This window comes from Vipera berus, assembly GCF_964194415.1.
Source record: "Vipera berus genome assembly, chromosome: Z".
NCBI classification, from domain to species: domain Eukaryota; kingdom Metazoa; phylum Chordata; class Lepidosauria; order Squamata; family Viperidae; genus Vipera; species Vipera berus.
Window position 1 is genome coordinate 10,812,950 of NC_138205.1, and position 18,871 is coordinate 10,831,820.

The following is an 18,871-nucleotide window of genomic DNA, read 5'->3' on the forward strand; positions in this document are numbered from 1 at the left end:
CCTCCAAGGTCCCTTCCAATTCTGATATTCTGTTATACTTTTTATCTTATACCAGCTGAATAGTCAAAATCGTTACAAAAAAAGCAACTCTCAGTAGTATGAATAACGTACTCTAATTACAACATTACACCACTGTGATGAACAAAACAAGAGCTACTTATTAAACAGGAGGTGTGCAATAATTATTAATTTATTTAAAATATTAATACTGATACTTAAGGTACCACTCATTTTAAAGCCAATATACTCTGGGTAGCATATATCAAATGATAGAACAATATGTACAAATAATAAAAACAGAATGAAGAATTAACCATTGAATGGCCTGATTTGGGTCTCAAATTAAATATTTAAACCGAACAGGTCAAAGACTGAGATATTACTCACTCTTTTAATTATCTAGAAAATACATTTTACATACAGGCATGGTAAATCAAGCCTCCTCTTTCAATCTGATTCTAATGTTTCAAAGAAATTGAGATGAATGTGAGTAAATCCACCCAAATCCTTTTCTCTCAGCTATAAATTTCCCCTCTGTACAGAATACAGCACGAAGAGCACAGTGCATCTCTCTTGTAGGAAACACATCCAGCTTTTAGCAGGCCCATTCATATACAAACAGCTGAAAGCAGCTTTTTAAATACAAGCTTCGAAAAAGATGTGGCTGCTTTAATCATGTGCATCCTATATGTGCTTCACACACATTCTTGCACCTTGTGAAGAATTCACAACATCAAAGAATTCATACTATCTTACTGTTATTGACATTTGAGTTTCTTCCAGTTGCAGAACCTAGGAAAGTCCTCAAATCAGTATAAGGTAAAGGTAAAGGTTCCCCCCCCCCACATGCGTGCTAGTCGTTTCCAAGTCTAGGGGCCCCTTGCTCATCTCCGTTTCAAAGCTGAAGAGCCAGCGCTTGTCCGAGGATGTCTCCGTGGTCATGTGGCCGGCATGACTAGACGCCAAAGGCGCACGGAACGCTGTTACCTTCCCACCTTAGTGGTCCCTATTTTTCTACTTGCATTTTTACGTGCTTTCGAACTGCTAGGTTGGCAGAAGCTGGGACGAGTAACAGGCGCTCACTCTGTTACGCGGCACTCGGGATTCGACCCGCCAAACTGCCGACCTTCTGATCGACAAGCTCAGCGTCCTAACTCACTGTATAGGAGGGAATTTATCTCTACCTTTAATAAGATATATTTATTTATCCAGATTTTTTTCATCTATAGCAGTGTTTCTCCACCTTAGAAACTTTATGATGCGTGGACTTCAATTTCTAGAATTCCCCAGGCATATTCTGGGAGTTGAAATCCACATATTTTACAGTTGCCAAGGTTGAGAAACACTGGTCAGTAGGATCTCCATCTCAGCTGATTTAAGGATCAACTGTTTTGAATGTCCTCTGTTTTAAAACTTTAAATTCCAAGGTGCACAAGGTCAACACAGAATGTGACAGAACTTCACAGGTGAAGTCCACTTTCTGGGCCTGCTCCTACAGGAATACCAGTGATGAACATGGTGACCCCAGGTCCCATCTAGATGAACAATCCAGAAAGACTGCACTGGTCATCATGTCAAATACCTTAGAGAGCAGAGCAGAACATCCAACACAGTTACACTCCCCAGTTAATAGCTGGAATAAGTCAACTACAAAAAGACCAAGATTATTAGGATACATTCTGGAGAGGACAGGAATAAATCAAATAACCAGCAGCTTCCAAGCTTAAATTGAGGAGTCGGACATGTTCCATCGCGTTGTCCAATAATGGCAAAAGTCCAACTAGGTGGCAATTGTTTCAAGGCCATCTAATAGACAGTTTGTCAACACTGTCTGACAAGTTAGGCAGGATCACCTATTAAGAGGCACTTATCCCTTTCAGGGTAAATACACAGTGCTGATTAATATTCCACAGTTAGGTGTTTATGGCACCAAAGTAGAGTGACTATAGGTTTCATCTTTGAAACAGTTTAGGTATATCCTATTCTTCATCCCATATTTTCTAAAAATATCCATAATACTGCAAATAGCAAAATAGTTTCTGGTTCCATCTTAGATTTGGCTGGAACAATGCAATATTAAAGTTGCTTAAATCTGTGATAAATCTGAAAAATAAGGTGAAGCAAATGGATCTCTGCAGCCCTTTGAGAAGTAAGCCTTCCTCAACCCCAAAAGTTATGTTAAATCACACCAAATTGATCAGGAGAAAAGATCCTTTTGCAATAAGCATCAATGCAGAGTATGGCCAATGTCTTAACTAGCTTTAGCTCCCCTCTTCAAACCTTCGGCACTTGTAACTATCAACCAGGTTGTGTGATTGTTCACACACAGGACCTGAGACTATCATACATCATACATACCATACCATTTCATAAATTTCTATACATGGGTATGGGACATTTGGGAGAAATTAGGTTCAAGTGTCCAGGGAGATAGGTTTGGGGCCCAAGGTGGTTAAAACCTGCAAGAATCTCCCTGAGAAAAGATCTTCTAATCTTAGGACAATTTTTACCAAAAGAAATGATGGGTGGCTTTAAAAGCTGAAACAAACAGAAGGTGTCTACAGAAAGATTAAATGAAGAAAGAAAATAGATCTATAGTGTCTAATAGAGGATGGAATAAGGACATAAAATGTGCGTCATGATGGACAATTTGTCGCTTCTTCTTCTTTAGGACCAGGAGATGGTGGAAGAGGGTGAATGTTTAACCACAAGTCAAATGCTATGTTCTTCTCTTCAGAAGAACCCCATACATCCGTAGGTAAATAGGAGAAAGCAGATAAAGAAAACCTAATATCATCATCTTAAATCAAGTCACATTTTGTATTTACAGATGTCCCATTTGCTGAAAAATTGGCAACGCTGAAATTTGGCCACTTAAGTTTGGAGTAATTCAGGATGACACTATTGACACTTTCCCATCATCTTATAAAGCTTTGGATTTAATTGCTATCTCATCCACTTTACATTTCCCTAGAAAGGCAATTTTCTATCTTGCAGCAAGGGCAGAAACATGCAATAGGAAAATTTCTGCACTTAAACTCAATCCTGCAGATTTAGAACACTCTTTCGAGGAAATTCTGATTTTTATAGTCTAATATTATCTCACAGAAAGAAGAGTTGAGGCAGGCAAGTGGCTGGTGGTATGCCACATGCCATGAATGCAAACTACATGCTCTCTCTCACACACACACAAATAGACATATGCACACCACAAAGTTAACAGTCAGCATCTCTAGTAAAAGGGCTTAAATAACAAGTGCTAGGAAGATCCTGACATTTCCTTCCCTCATTAGAAGGAGGGACAACCCAAACAGATAGAATGCCTTTGACAAATCATAAAGGGGGGGGGAATTGACACTGTTTTTATCACCAACCTGATAGAACCTCCAGATCGAAGGCAGTATACCTTGAATTTCCAGATACTTAGGACAAAAAAGAAATAAGGATCCCCATTGCATACTTTCCAAAAGAACTAGCATGTCCACTCTTAGCAAAAGGAGGCTGGAGTTTGGTCCTTGAAACATCTGGAGAGCCCGGGGTCATCTGCTTACGCCCTAACACTCAGCACCTTGAACCACCTTTCAAATCAGGGTCGAGTTTCCAGCTGGCATCTTCCTTGCATCAGGAGGGGTGGGCTCAGCCCTCCCTCTCTTTACCTTAGAAACAAATACTTCGGAAAAGTTTGTTCCAAACTCCTCCTTGAACTAAATCCAATCCTCAGCTGGGCCTCCACCCTGTTTGGTGGGCCAGAGACAAACCCGAGACTCGATGCAGGGAAAGGGGAAACCAACAGTGTCTGAATCCAATTAAAGGGCCATTTCCCCGAGTCCCGGGCTGGGCTGGGCTGGCAGGGACCCCCGTTGCCTAGGAAATGGGGCGCAGACTCAAAAGACTAAAACTGGGGGGGGGGAGAGAGAAAGAAAGAGCTTTGCACTGTTGCAAAAAGCGCGCGTCAAGATGCAGAAGAGAGGCTTCCCTCTTCCCTACCCACGGCTCTGTCTCTCCCACCCCCGTTCTTCCCCTGCATCAAGCTTTGGATCCTGGCCAGTCTGGAGGAACTTAATTCTGTGGGATCCCAAGACCATCACAGCCCTCATCTGGATTTCATTTGAACCAGACGCAAGCCTGCCCAGCGACGGGTTGACCTTTCTTTTTGGCAAAAAACCCAGTTTCCTACCTCTTGCCTTCGGAGAGGCTTCTCGGCAGGGCTGCCAACTTCCTCACAGCAATGCCCCAAGCCAGAAAGCAGAGGGGCTCAAGCACCCCCACCCCACCCCGATCCACTTCTACACAAACCCCCCTCCCCACCTGCAAGGCTGCCAGGGGATCCTGAAATCAAGAATACGCCTTTTGCAACACGACCTCCCCATCCAGGAGGCACTTTTGCCTCTCCTTCTCCTTTCTGGCAATCAGGCTAGTGGAAATGCATGTCAGGCAAGCCACATTCCTTCCCCCCCCCCCAGTTTCGGCTTCCAAGCTGGCCCTTCCCAATGTGGTATTTAACGTTGAAAAGGTCATGTTCTAAGGAAACCACTTCAAGCAGATGTAGAACAGAGAGTATCAGATGACAATGGCTTGCAGCCCCCCCCCCCAATAAATGCATTGCAAGCTTGGTCTATTTTGTGCCCCGTATATCTTACACAATAACCCCATCCCACTAATTCTTCTTTCTAGATTTTGCATTTTAGGGTGTAGGAAAATCTGGCATTGGAAGAGAAAAAGAAAGAAAGAAAAAATACCTTGAGAAAAATATCCATAAGATACAATTCCTCAGAAGGACCAGGAACATTTTCAACTTTGGTGATGGTCCCTAAGAGTCTGGCTAAAGTCATACATCGTGTGCAGATAATGGGAGGTCAATTAATCTACATCAGCAAGGAATACAAATTAATTCTAAGTTTTGGTTCCTTGGCTCAATTGTTGCAAAGTTAAATTAATTACTTTGCTGGTGCAGACCCACCATTTTGATGATGATGATGATGATGATGATGATGATGATGATGATGATAATAATAATAATAATAATAATAATAATAATAATAATAATAATAATAATAATAATAACAACAACAACAACAACAAAAACAACGATGATGATGATGATGATGATGATGACAAGATCCAGGCACAATTTTTTTCTGTGTCTTTTTAATTTTATTATCCCTTTAATCTTATTATACATGTGTTCTATAATGTCTTTTCTTCCCTCAATAGATAAAGAGCACAATAACCGTACAGGATAGGCAATCATTAAATATATTACAGCCAAGGCTAGGAGTCAATAAACCAGTTTGCTTAAAACAGCAGGGTGTTCATATCAACACTATAATTTCATAAAACACACCTTTCCTGCTCAAATAGCTTGTAATCACCTTGAAACACAACTTTTACTTAAAAACAAAACAAGGTTAATTATTGGTCCAAGGCCACTTATTCCTAGAAAAATGCCAGGAATTTTATGTCATTTGTAAAAACTGACACACTTTTTTCCCCTCCCTCATTCACTTTCTCTCTCCCTCTCTCTTCTAATAACCAGAATCCCTTCATTTGCCTCTTTGACACACAAACGTAAACTTTCTGAAGCGGCAACGCAACATCTGGTTTGAAAGACAAAGAGCAAATGGAAAATTTAAGATTTTAATTCTGCACATTCACAGATGTGCACGCACGATAGGTCTGTAAATAGATGGGCATATACATGTACTTTCTCCTTAAAAAAAAAATTAGGGGGATGCAGTTCCTCAGTTGAATCAAACACGCCAGAAACGCACCTTTTCACAACTTTTTCCCTGCCATTCTTCCCTCCCTGAACTTCAGCATCCCTCCCTCCCCGTGCAAGTAAGGCATTGCCCAAATAGTGATCGCCCACCTCACCTTCCAAGGGGACCCCCATTGTTGGAGGGTCTTTTTCCTCCTCTCCAAAAATCAGCTTGAATTCTAAATCTTCATTTTCGCAGTTTGCAGCACCCATTTTTAAGACAAGAGAAACAGACAGACAGACCGTAAGAGAAACACAGAGAGGAAAATAGTGGAGTAAATGGATAGACGGTGCCTAATATGGTTAAGGGAAGAGAGAAAAAACACTTTTAAAACATTTAAAAGAAAAAAAGGATGGAGACCTCTGGGGATGGAGAAGAGAAAGTGGAAAGTGTTCCTTTTTCTAACTCAGAACTTTTCTTTTGTTGTTTCCCACCCTCAATATTGAAGCAATAATCATTATTAAAAAGAAAAGTTCCCCCAAGTTTTCTCTCTGCTCTAGTTGCCTGCTTCTCACTCCCTTGCTCTCTCTTGATTGGTTCTTTAAAGACCTCAAACCAGGCCCCCAGATGTCAGATTAAGCCCCACCCACCCAGAGGCTTGGGAAAGGAGGGGTAAGAATGTGCAGTGGGCTATCCTTTAATGCCCACTCCAAAGGGAAAGAAATCTTTGCCCCCATCCTCCCCTGTCTTCTTCTCCAAGATGGATGAGCCTACCTGGAGCTCTAGGAAAAGGCTGTGCAAGGAGAAAACTTCTAACAGTCCTCGGTTTTGAGGCTTGCTTCATGAGGGCGAGGTGGATGCAGGGCTCCGAAGCAGCAGAATGAATTTTTGAGTTTTGCAAGCCTCACGAATACTGTGATGAAAGCAAGCATGACGCTTAAGAAACTCCTAGCCATATAAATTGCAAGTTTCTGCAGAAGACTGGGAAACATGATGGAGCTGCTGCTCCAGAGAAGGAAGGGAGGGAGGGAGGGAGGGAGGGAGGGAGGAAGGAAGGAAGGAAGGAAGGAAGGAAGGAAGGAAGGAAGGAAGGAAAAGGAAGGAAGGAAGGAAGGAAGGAAGGAAGGAAGGAAGGAAGGAAGGAAGGAAGGAAGGAGAAGGAAGGAAGGAGAAGGAAGGAAGGAAGGAAGGAAGGAAGGAAGGAAGGAAGGAAGGAAGGAAGGAAGGAGAAGGAAGGAAGGAAGGAAGGAAGGAAGGAAGGAAGGAAGGAAGGAAGGAAGGAAAAGGAAGGAAGGAAGGAAGGAAGGAAGGAAGGAAGGAAGGAAGGAAGGAAGGAAGGAGAAGGAAGGAAGGAAGGAAGGAAGGAAGGAAGGAAGGAAGGAAGGAAGGAAGGAGAAGGAAGGAAGGAAGGAAGGAAGGAAGGAAGGAAGGAGAAGGAAGGAAGGAAGGAAGGAAGGAAGGAGAAGGAAGGAAGGAAGGAAGGAAGGAAGGAAGGAGAAGGAAGGAAGGAAGGAAGGAAGGAGAAGGAAGGAAGGAAGGAAGGAAGGAAGGAAGGAAGGAAGGAAGGAAGGAAGGAAGGAAGGAAGGAAGGAAGGAAGGAAGGGAGTGGGAGCAGGAAAGGACTTCCCCCACCCCCCCAAAAAAGATATTTGATACTTTAACATAACTGATGAAGATGTGAAGGTATCAAACCAGATGATATCTAGATTTTTTTGTGAGGAGAAGGATTTATATTCCATGTTTTTTTCTTCTTCAGAGGGTTCAAAAGGGTTCTCATATTCTACCAGCCTCAACCACTCTGTAAGGAAGGTGGAATTGAAAGACAGCTCAACCAGCCCAAAGTCATCTAGTGAGTTTTCATGGCTGAGGCTGAGCTCAAACTATGAGTGTTCTGTTCACTTCTAGACTCTGGGCTATAAAAGTCTCTGCACTCAGTTGCTTGGGCAGTGTATAACATCAGTCAGAGACAATGCAAGCCAACTTCTCCAGCCTTAGCTGACTAGAATTATGGGAACTGTCGAGCAGCAACATCTGAAACAATGACAGATTTGAGATGGAGAGCTCCTAGTTTAGAAGATACTGAATGATGTGTAAGCTTGCAGAAAGGATAAAAGGATGAGGGAGATCGAGAAACATCCTATTTGTTCTTTTTTTTTTCTTCTTTATCCAGAGCTCAGGGTAAACATTTATTTTTCCCTTTCCTTCCCTTTATCTTCCTAATAACCCAATTAAGTAGTTTAGGCTTAGAAAAGCAGTGTTTACATGGCAGTTGATGCATGGATAGCTAGAACAAAGTTTACTAACTAGCCCAGTCTTCTTGGTTCATGTGTCACACTGAAAGTATCCCCACTGGTGCACAGACAACAAACTATTTTTATTTATTTATTTATTTTAATTCTATTTATATCCCGCCCTTCTCCGAAGACTCAGGGCGGCTTACAAGCTTAGCAGTAGCCTTCATTCTATGTATATGCCTGCTTATTAGGGCTTTCACACACACACCCCAAGCGGCATTGTTACAAAGTCATCTTAATTGCCCCCAACAATCTGGGTCCTCATTTTACCTACCTGGGAAGGATGGAAGGCTGAGTCAACCTTGAGCCTGGTGGGACTCGAACCTGCACTAATTGCAGGCAGCTGGTGTTACTTAGGGAGGCATTAGCCCACTGCTCCACCAAGGCTCTTGATGGGAACATGTGCTAATTTGAGGCTCAAGCACCATGACATCCCAGATTGGATCTAGTTAATACAGGTAGTCCTCAATTTACGACCACGATTGAGCCCCAAATTGCCATTGCTTAGCAAGACAGTTAAGTGAGTTTTGCCCCCTTTTACAACCTTTCTTGCCACAATTGCTAAGTTAGTAACACAATTGTTAGGTGAATGTAGCTTTCCTATTGACTTTGCTTGTCAGAAGATCTCAAAAGTTGACCCCGGGACACTGCAACCATCATAAAAACATGTCAGTTGCCGTGTGCCAGAATTTTGATCACACAGCCAAAGGGATGCTGCAATGGTCAGATGAGTGGAAGACAAGAGCCATGGAAGATAAGAGCCATGGTGGCGCAGTGGTTAGAATGCAGTATTGCAGGCTGATTGTGCCCACTGCCGGCAGTTTGATCCTGACCGGCTCAAGGTTGACTCAGCCTTCCACCCTTCCGAGCTCAGTAAAATGAGGATCTAGATTGTTGGGAACAATATGCTGACTCTGTTAACTGCTTAGAGAGGACTGTAAAGCACTATGTAGTGGTATATAAGCCCAAGTACTATTGCTATTGCTATAAGTCACTGGCTAGGGAATTCTGGGAGTTGAAGTCCACATATCTTAAAGATGCCAAGGTTGAGAAACACTGGGGTTAGAGACCACAGGAAATCCCACATTATTGGCTAGCCTGTGAAGTCAGATATCCATTTCAGAAAGTGGCAAGGAGATTCTATCGTTGTACTATTCCAAGAAAATTCCATAGATGTGTTCATGAAGGCACCATGAGTTGAACTTGGCTTAAAGGAGTAGTAATGGCTTTGATTACAGCCAGGTTTTAAGTCCTACAATATTTGCTATTTTCAAAAGTAGGCAAGTTAGAATGGGCTTTAATTCTGCAAATTCAGCCCAGGAGAACAAAAATTCCCCAATGAACTACCTGAGGGGAGGGATATAATAAATTTTGCGAACAGCTCTGACAATTATATTTCCTTATGTGGGTTAGAAATGTATACTTTGTACTGAGATTGTGTTCTTCATCATGGAAACTCTGTTGGGGCAATCTTTACACAACAGACAACAGTAAACTAAGGCCAGTTAAAGATTCGTGACCGTATCTCTATAACATACAAAATTAAGCTGATTGAACATGCCAGCTTTTGGTGCAAACCTAAGCCATTTTGTTACCATATGGTATATGGTCCCATCTACTATGTGACTGCTAGATTAAGAAACTAGATTAAGATTGAATGAAGGCAATGAGGGCAAATATATATGCCCCAGCATGCCCCAGCATGGCTGGCTCAGGAATTCTGGGGGTTGAAGGCCACAAGTCATAAAAGAGCCAAGGTTCCCCACCCCTGCCCCAGGGTAATGTTGCAGGATCCTATCTGGGTTGGTCATTGGGATCAGAGGATTAGTTTTCTGAGCTTTCAGACTTGTGCTGGAGCCCGTCCTCAGGGAATTTCTCTCTCACCAGAATGTATGCTTTGGGCTCTTTTATACATAATTCTATGCAAAATACTACACACAGATTAGCATATATTCTAGTGAGAGAGAAATTCCCTGGGGATGGGCTCCAGAATGAGTTGGAAGCTTGGAAGAATAGAATAGAGCTGGAAGGGACCTGGGAGGTCTTCTAGTCTAGCCCCCTGCTCGAGCAGGAGAACCTCTAATATTTCAGACAAGTGACTGTCTAGTCTCTTCTTGAAAACCTCCAGTGATGGATCACCCACGATTTCTGAAGGCAAGCTGTCCCACTGGTTAATTGTCCTCACTGTTAGGAAGTTTCTCCTTGAATCCAGGTTGCTTCTCTCTTTGGTCAGTTTCCAACCATTGTTTCTTGTCTTGCCCTCTGATGCTTCAGAGAATAGTTTGACGCCCTCTTCTTTGTGGCAGTCCCTTTGTGGCAGTCCCTCAGATATCATGTCACCCATTTCTTCTTTTCTTCAGACTAGCCAAACCCAAGTCCTGCAGCCATTCTTCATATGTTTTAGTCTCCAGGCCTTTGATCACTTTAGTTCAGACATGTCAAACACAAGGCCCGGGGGCCAGATCCGGCCCGCGAAGTGGTTTCATGTGGCCCTTGAAGCCATCCTGGAAACAGTGAGGGAACGGTCCCCACTGCCTTGGCCCTCGCCCAGAGACCCTCCTTCTGCCAGAGACCCCCAGATCTGTCCCACTCCTGCCCAGGCCCCCATAGGCACCCTTGATGACAAAGATGTAGAGCTGGCCATGCCCACCCAGTAGGCCATACACACTCCAGCTGCGCCCACCCAGTAGGCCACGCCCACCCTGGCCACACACCCCCGGCCCCCTGAGGGGAACCACAATGCTGATGTGGCCCTCAATGAAATTGAGTTTGACACCCCTGCTTTAGTTGCTCTTCTCTGAACAAAGACTAAGCTTTTGGTCCTGAGGACTAACCCTTGGTCCTGCTAGATTAAGATCATCCTCCAGGACACAGAGAGGCAACAGTGACATATGATCAGAGTTCAAAGAATGTATCTTATGCGCTTATGGCAGATATTGTGACATAGTACTAGGTTTTGTCCTTGATGTGATTAAGTTGTGATGGTATTTTCATATGGAGGACCCTCCCATTTGTGCAAATGAAGCTGGTAGAGAAGAATTGCTTGGCAGAGAAGCACCTCCACCAGCAACACCAACAACATTGCTAAAGGCGGTTTTGATTAACCACCTAGAAATTCTTCCACCAGTTTTTTGGGATAACTAATTTCACTCAGTTTGCTTTCTTTAAAAGTGAAGAGAAGAGCAACAAAGATGATCAGGGGACTGGAGGCTAAAACATATAAAGAATGGTTGCTGGAATTGGCTATGTCTTAGTTTAATGAAGAGAAGGACTAGGGGTGACATGATAGCAGTCTTCCAGTCTTCTTTGCCACAAAGAAGAGGGAGTCAAGCTATTCTCCAAAGCACCTGAAGGCAGGACAAGAAACAATGGATGAAAACTAGTCAAGGAGAGAAGCAACCTAGAACTAAGAAGAAATTTCCTGACAAGTTAGAACAATTAATCAGTGGCACAACTTGCCTCCAGAAGTTGTAGGTGCTCAAATATTGGAAGTTTTTAAGAAGAGATTGGACAACCATTTTTTCTGAAATGGTCTAGGGTTTCCTGCTGGAACATGGGGTTGGAGTAGAAGACCTCCAAGGTCCCTTCCAACTATGTTACTCTATTCTGTTCTAAAAACCTAGAAATTGTCCCTCCACCTTGGAATGAGACATCTGAGCCAGAAGGTGGGTTAGGACAAGCTGGTGATTGGCTGGCTCAAGGAAATATGAACCACAAACGAGCCAATTACATTGTTATACAAATCCAGCTGTGGCTTCATTTGTGATTCACTGCGTCATTCAAAATCAGAAAAATGAAATTAGGGGCAAGTTTAGCCATTCGGTTAAATGTGATTTGCCCTGGCCTGCAAAGAGGCATCGAGTTGACTTTTTTTTTGCAGTGGGGGGGGGGTTTCCCCAATATATCCTGACTCAACACTGCCTTGAGTATAAATTCACATATTATGCTATTCCCTTATGCAAATCCTGATGGCAGGGGTTGCAGAAGACCTTAAGAGTGAGCCAGAAAAAAAGCATAATAGTTTAACGTGGTCTGGGAATTCTGAGACTGTCCTAAATCTGCCAGTTTTAACAAATGAGATTTCCAAGGGCTTCAGACCCACCACCTGAAAAGCCCACATCCCATCATTCTTAACTGTATGGCATTGGATGTTCCCCAGAGATTAACAGGCCTCCATTTCCCGTTTCCTTGGCCCACGGGAGGAAAGAGTGACGCATGGCCTCTGCAGAAATAGAGACATCATAGCCCAAAGCATGCACGCACGCACACACACTCCTTCCTTCCCGCTCTTTCTTTCTTTTCTTCTTTTCTGTTTTCCTTTTTCATTACCTTAATCAGAACCATCCCTTTTTTCAGCAAGCTGAGATGAGGGAGGCAGAAACTCAGTTGCAGAGAGCGAGCTTGGTTTGAAAACTTTTAACCACCTCTCTACACTGGAAGGGTGGGAGGACCTCTTAATAAGGTCAGTTGCTGTCCTTGAGGAGGTTTTCATGCCTCTTTCCAAAGCAATTTAGGGACTTGTTAGGAAAACTCTGGGAAGGATTACCCTTCAGCTTGGTTTCAAATGTCTCCTTTCATGTCCAATATATGTCTGGCTTTATTAAATAACAGACATGGACAGTGCTTTTTGCTGAAATTTCCTACCCATTGTTATACCTCCCTTTCCTCTCCTCTCCTCTCCTCTCTTTCCTTCCATTCCCTTCCCCTCTCCCTCCCTCCCTTCGACTTCTAAAATCAAGACTATCATACAAACCAACATCATATTGTTAGAATTCTATTAATTTAGAGATACCTGCAGAGCCTTATCATACATTCAGGATGCAACTAAATATCATTCTGACATCCATTTGGTATCATCGGAGGTTATTTTATTTCCCTTAATTCATCTGAACAAGCGACAATTGATCAGGCTTTAAACCACACTGGAGACCGCAAAGCCTGGTTTTTAGCCACACTGGCTGAGTTCGTACAACATCCTAAGTGACAAATAAGTGAATCCTATTTGGGATTCTATAAGGGACGCGGTGGCTCAGTGGGTTAGGATGCTGAGCCTGTCGATCAGAAGGTCGGCAGTTTGGCGGGTCGAATCCCGAGTGCCTTGTAACAGTGCCTGTTACTCGTCCCAGCTTCTGCCAACCTAGCAGTTCGAAAGCACGTAAAAATGCAAGTAGAAAAATAGGGACCGCTACGGTGGGAAGGTAACAGCGTTCCGTGTGCCTTTGGCGTCTAGTCATGCCGGCCTCATGACCACGGAGACGTCCTCGGACAAGCACTGGCTCTTCGGCTTTGAAACAGAGATGAGCACCGGGCCCTAGAGTTGGAAACAACTAGCACGCATGTGCGGGGGAACTTTACCTTTTATTTGGGATTCACAGACCTGGATTTGGGCTGGTGTACCTTACATACAGACACTTATCATAAGGCAGTTTGTCCAGCTTAGTAGTTTCTTGTGCACTACTCCTTTACAGTTGGACACCTATTGCAACTTGTGAAAACAGGCTGCACACTCCATTCCTTACTCACTGCATCTCTCTCCCTCTCTCTCCCCTTCCATCTGTCCATCCATCCATCAAGTTTCAGGATACAAGGAGGAAAGGCACACCCTTTCACAAAGCAGCAGTGAGAGCTACCACAACATTATCCCTTTTGCTGGATTTAAGAGATTTGGAAAGCTTTTAAAAATAATGGCAAACCCCTAGCCTAGTGGAACCAAAGAAGAGCAAAATCCAATAAGTAGAAATAAATCAATCCAATAAATAGAAATTTCTAGGAAGAAAAAATTCCCAGCTAACAACTAGAACAGAGGCAGCATTTGTTTCAAGGGGTCATACATCCCCTATAGCAGGGGTCTTCAAACTTGGCCCTTTTATGACTTGTGGACTTCAACTCCCAGAATTCCTCAGCCAGCATGCTGGTTGAGGCATTCTGGGAGTTGAAGTCCACAAGTCATAAAAGGGCCAAGTTTGAAGATCCCTGCCCTATAGGAATGGGAAAACATTTGGATAAGAACTGTGCTAAATTTCTTTTATATATATATAAAGGGTATATGACAATCTATTGTTGCAATTTCAACTGTTTCTTTTTTTTTTTGAACTCTCATCTTAGACCGGGTCTTTTTTATATATAACTTTATTGATTTTCAAAAACATCAGATTAAAAGATAAGCAAATAAGAACAAAATAATTTTAAAAATAGTATCAAGAAAAAGAGCAGATAGAGGTGCAAAAAGAAAAAAAGAAAAGAAAAAGTGAGAAAAATAGAAAAAGAATGACTTCCAATTTTCTTTGGTACAGATATTTACGAAAAGGATACATCAAATTCTTACTCTAGGGTTATAATCCTTTATCATTCTGATCATCAGATTCCAAAACCAACATTTCATTTCTTCCAGTCTTTCACAAAAAAATCCAAAGCTGATTTCCAGGTAGAAATAAAATTAGTCAAAGTCTTTTCTTTAATCAAAGCTGTCAATTTCTCCCTCTCCTCCGATTCCATCAGCTTCATCATCCATTCTCCCATTGTAGGTATTGGCGAGTCCTTCCATCTTTGTCCATATAAAAGACTCGCCACTGTTACGATACATAAAAGCAAAGTTCCATAAAACTAAGTCTTATATTCTGAGCTGAATGTAATTTGGAAGCAGTTTTAAGCTTCCATTAAGCTACCATTAAGCTGACTTTGTAATAATGCCGCTTGGGGGTGTGTGTGTGAAAGCCCTAATAAGCAGGCATATACATAGAATGAAGGCTACTGCTAAGCTTGTAAGCCGCCCTGAGTCTTCGGAGAAGGGCGGGATATAAATGGAATTAAAATAAAAAAATAATAAAAAAGTTTGTTTTCTGAAAGATTGCTTGCTAATTATAACAGACGAGTGCCATCTTGTGGTTCATCAGTTGCAACGTTTTTTGGCTTTTGTATCTTTTCTTAAATTGTCTCTAGTTGGTAGGTCTCTATCATCTGTCTTTATCTACTTTGATAAAGGAGAATATTTCAGGTTAGGATAAGAGCTTCACACTTTATCTTCCCTTCCTTCTTAATAAAGCTTGATTTTGCTAATCATTCTGAGAATGGGCACCTTTAACTGTTCTTAGTTAAGTGTTGTCCTAGAGATGAGTGGAAAGGCTGCAACCTAGTACAACATTTCTCAAACTTGGCCATTGGAAATAGGTGAATTTCAACTCCCAGAATCCCCCAAACAGCTAAGCTGATTAAACTAAGATGTCTATGGAATTCTGAGAGTTGAATCCATCTTCAAGTGCCCAAATTTGAAAAATATTGCTCTAATCACATGTCTCTGTCCTGCAGAGAGGAGGTTTATAATACAGTATAAAAATTATTTCACCTGTAACTTTGTTAAAAGCTAGTAAGACAGCACAGGTTGGGGGAGGCTGACCTCTCTCCCATGTTAAATTCTGGGGAAGAAGTTAGGTGAGATACATCTTCTTGAAGACAACTGGTGGCATTTTTATAAATAGTTTTAATTTTAATATGTATTAATTATTATGGGCATAATGGTTTAATTGCTTTTTAATTTTTGTATTCTGTTTTTTATTATGTATTGCCCTGTTCACCGCCCTGAGTCCTTCGGGAGAAGGGCGGTATACAAATTAAATTATTAAATTAAATTATTAAATTAATTAAATTAAATAACTCCTAAGCAGATACACCATGGCAAATGGTGGCATTAAGATGGGGACACCCAACAGGTTTCTGGAGAAGGAGCTTTGAAACCTTCCACCTTAGAAGCTAAACTGTGTCCCCACATATGTTCATTTTGAATCTAGGAATGGTCTGTAGCCTTGAAAGGCTTCTGGACCTCTAATTCCCTATTTTTATCTCCCAGGGGAGGGAAATCCTCAATTTAAGATGATAGAAAAGGAAATGTGGACTACATTTATCAATTTGTTTGCATTGCATCACCAACATTTTACTACACATTAGCTTTCTTGGGTCCCACATCCAACAGGCAACTTCAGAAATTGATTGCATTCTTGTGGCATTCTTACCCATAGTTAATGATAGGTCTGTCTTTCTTTGTGAATGGACCATGCATTTCCCCGCATTCCACATTCCTACATAGTTTTCAAATTAGCAGCAGTTGTTTCCAGTAGAATAATAACAGAGTTGGAAAGGATTTTGTAGGTCAGCTAATCCAGGCATGTCAAACTCACGACATCATGTGATGCCGCGCGATGTATTGTGACTTTTTCCCCATTGCCGGCAATGGGGTAGGCGCGGTTTCAGCATGGCGCATCCAGCCCATGGGCTAGCAGTTTGAGATGCCTGATCTAATCCAATCCCCTGCTCAAGCAGCATTTCTGGCAAGTGGTTGTCCAGTCTCTTCTTGAAAGCCTTCAGTGATTAAGCACCCACAACTTCTGAAGGCAAGGTGTCCCATTGGTTGATTATTCTGTCGGAATGTTTCTCCTTAGTTCTAAGTTGCTTCTCTCCTTGATTAGTTTCCTTCCATTTTTTTCTTATCTTGCCTTCTGATGCTTCGGAAAATAAGTTGACCCCCCCCCTTCTTTCTGGCAGCCCCTCAGATACTGGAATACTGCTATCATGTCACCCCTAGTCCTTCTTTTCTCTAGACTGGCCATACCCAAATCCTGTAACCATTCTTCATATGTTTTTGTCTCCAGACCTGTAATCATCTTAGTTGCTCTTCTTTGCACTTTTCCCAAAGTTTCAACATCTCTTGTAATGTGGTGACCAAAACTGGATACAGTATTCCAGGTATAATCTTACTAAGGCTTTATAAAGCAGTACTACTACTTCACGTGATTTAGATTCTATGGATTGGTTAATACTATCAAGGATTGTTTTAACTTTTTTGGCTGCTGCCGCACACTGCTGGCTCATGTTTAAGTGATTCTCCACTAGAATGCCAAGGTCCCTCTCACAGTTACTGTTTTTGAGCCAGGTTTCACCCACTCTGTACCCATAGCTTTGGTTTTTCCTGCCTAACAGTAAAACCTTGTTTTTCTCCACATTAAATTTCATGTTGTTTGGTAGGGCCCATTGTTCAAGTCTTGTCAAGATCTTTTTGAATCCTGAGCTTGTCTTCTGGGGTGTTGGCTATTTCTGACAGCTTAGTGTCATCTGCACATTTGATGAGTTCTCCTTTTATTCCTTCATCTAAGCCATTTACGAAGATTTGAAGAATACTGGGCCTAAGGGTATATGTATGATGGAAATATGTAGTCAATGTTGTAAGGCATAAAGAATTTTAAAAAAATTATATACAGGTAGTCCTTTACTTAGAACAGTTTGTTTAATGATGGTTCAAAGTTAAAAAGGCACTGGAAAAACTTATGATTATTTTTCACCTTTACCTTTGTTGCAGCATCTCCATGGACACGTGATCAAAATTTGGCAACTGGCTGACATTTATGACGGTTTCAGTCTCCTGGGGTCAAGCGATCACCTTTTGTGAACTTCTGATAAGCAAAGTCAATGGGGAATCCAGATTCACTTAACAACCCTGTTACTTAGCAACCCTCCCCGCTACCAGTTCACCTCCCAATGTCCCTGACCTGATGCAACCTCCCATTCACAAGACCCATCACAAGCTTCTCACAGATGACTCATACCTGACCTATCACAAGACCCTCACTTGACATACCCACCCTTATAAATAGAAGAACACTAAACTCCGCTGAAGATGTTACCTAGCCTGGTAACGAAACGTTCAGAAACAAACCCACAAGCTCGGAGAACGAACCTTCACCCCCTAACAGTAACTTACCCACTGAAATGATTCACTTAACCTGTTGGTTCATGAAAATGGACCAAGGTGTGAATCCTGTTCAGTTTTCCAGCACTGGGGGGTGGCATTGAAACCTGCAAATTTTTGTGTTGAGTAGGATCTCTCCCCCACCCCCATGCCACCCACCAGTGCTGAAAAACTGAATAAGATTTGCACCTTGCATGACATCTATCAAGATTTTCTATAGATTCGCTGTTGCTGTACATGGGCTTCCATCCTCCATGGACTCTATGGACTTGACTGGACTAGACTAGACTAGACTAGACTACACTACCTTGGAGATCTTCTAGACTAGTCCAACCCCCCTAGGAAACACTATACCATTTCAGACAAATGATTGTCCAATCTCTTAAAAACCTCCAGTGTTGGAGCATTCACAACTTCTGCGGACAAGTTGTTCTACTGATTAATTGTTCTAACTCTCCAGGTGCTTTGGAGAATAGCTTGGCTCCTTCTTCTTTGTGGCAACCCCTGAGACATCCATCCGTTTGCCTTGCCCCTTTCACGTGGCTGCTAGAAGAGGATTTCCTTGACTCTCCCCTTCCCCCTCCCTTCGACAAACGGCGGGGTTTCCCCGAGACTGCGCTACTTCCCTTCCGTGCACGTGGGAATGGTGCTCTGTTGGCTACGCAAAGCCCAGCCTTTCTATCCGGACGCTGGAAAAAGAGAGAGAAGAGGGGGGGAAAAAAGGGAACGAAAGAAACATCCTGAGGACCTGAGACCTCCCAAGCAATGATCAAGGAGGGAGGGAGGGAGGTGACGGCCAAATACATTTTCTTGCCTTCTTCCTTTTCGGAGATTTGCGCTGCGTAACCCTCGCCCTGCACCCTGGACGAGCCGGCCTTAGTTCCAGGCGATTTAGCCTGGCCGTGCCCAAAATTGGGAAGAAATCGACGGGCAAACGTGTCCTGGGAACCCAACCACGCCTACGCGCTAATAACTACAGATCGCAAGGCGTGTCGCTCGGTCGAGGACAGGAAGAAAGTTGGCAAGTGTTCGATGGGGCATCTAAACCGAATTAATTCCATCGTTACCCTTGCCTCCTTCCCTGGCCAGGTCGCTATTTATATCTGAATCTGAAAATGCGATTTCCCCCAAAATGATTCAAT

General features: G+C 42.6%; 1 protein-coding gene across 1 annotated transcript in view; it reads right to left on the minus strand.

Annotated features, from left to right (window-relative positions):
* Positions 1-5,971, minus strand: part of LOC308677658 (nuclear factor of activated T-cells, cytoplasmic 4-like) — a gene marked incomplete at both ends in the record, with an annotated part of 37,381 nt that extends 31,410 nt beyond the window's left edge. Inside the window, one exon of the mRNA XM_081344272.1 lies at positions 5,875-5,971. Within this exon, the coding sequence (XP_081200398.1) occupies positions 5,875-5,971 (97 nt within the window). The remainder of the gene's footprint in view (positions 1-5,874) is intronic.
* Between the last annotated feature and the right edge of the window lie 12,900 nt (positions 5,972-18,871).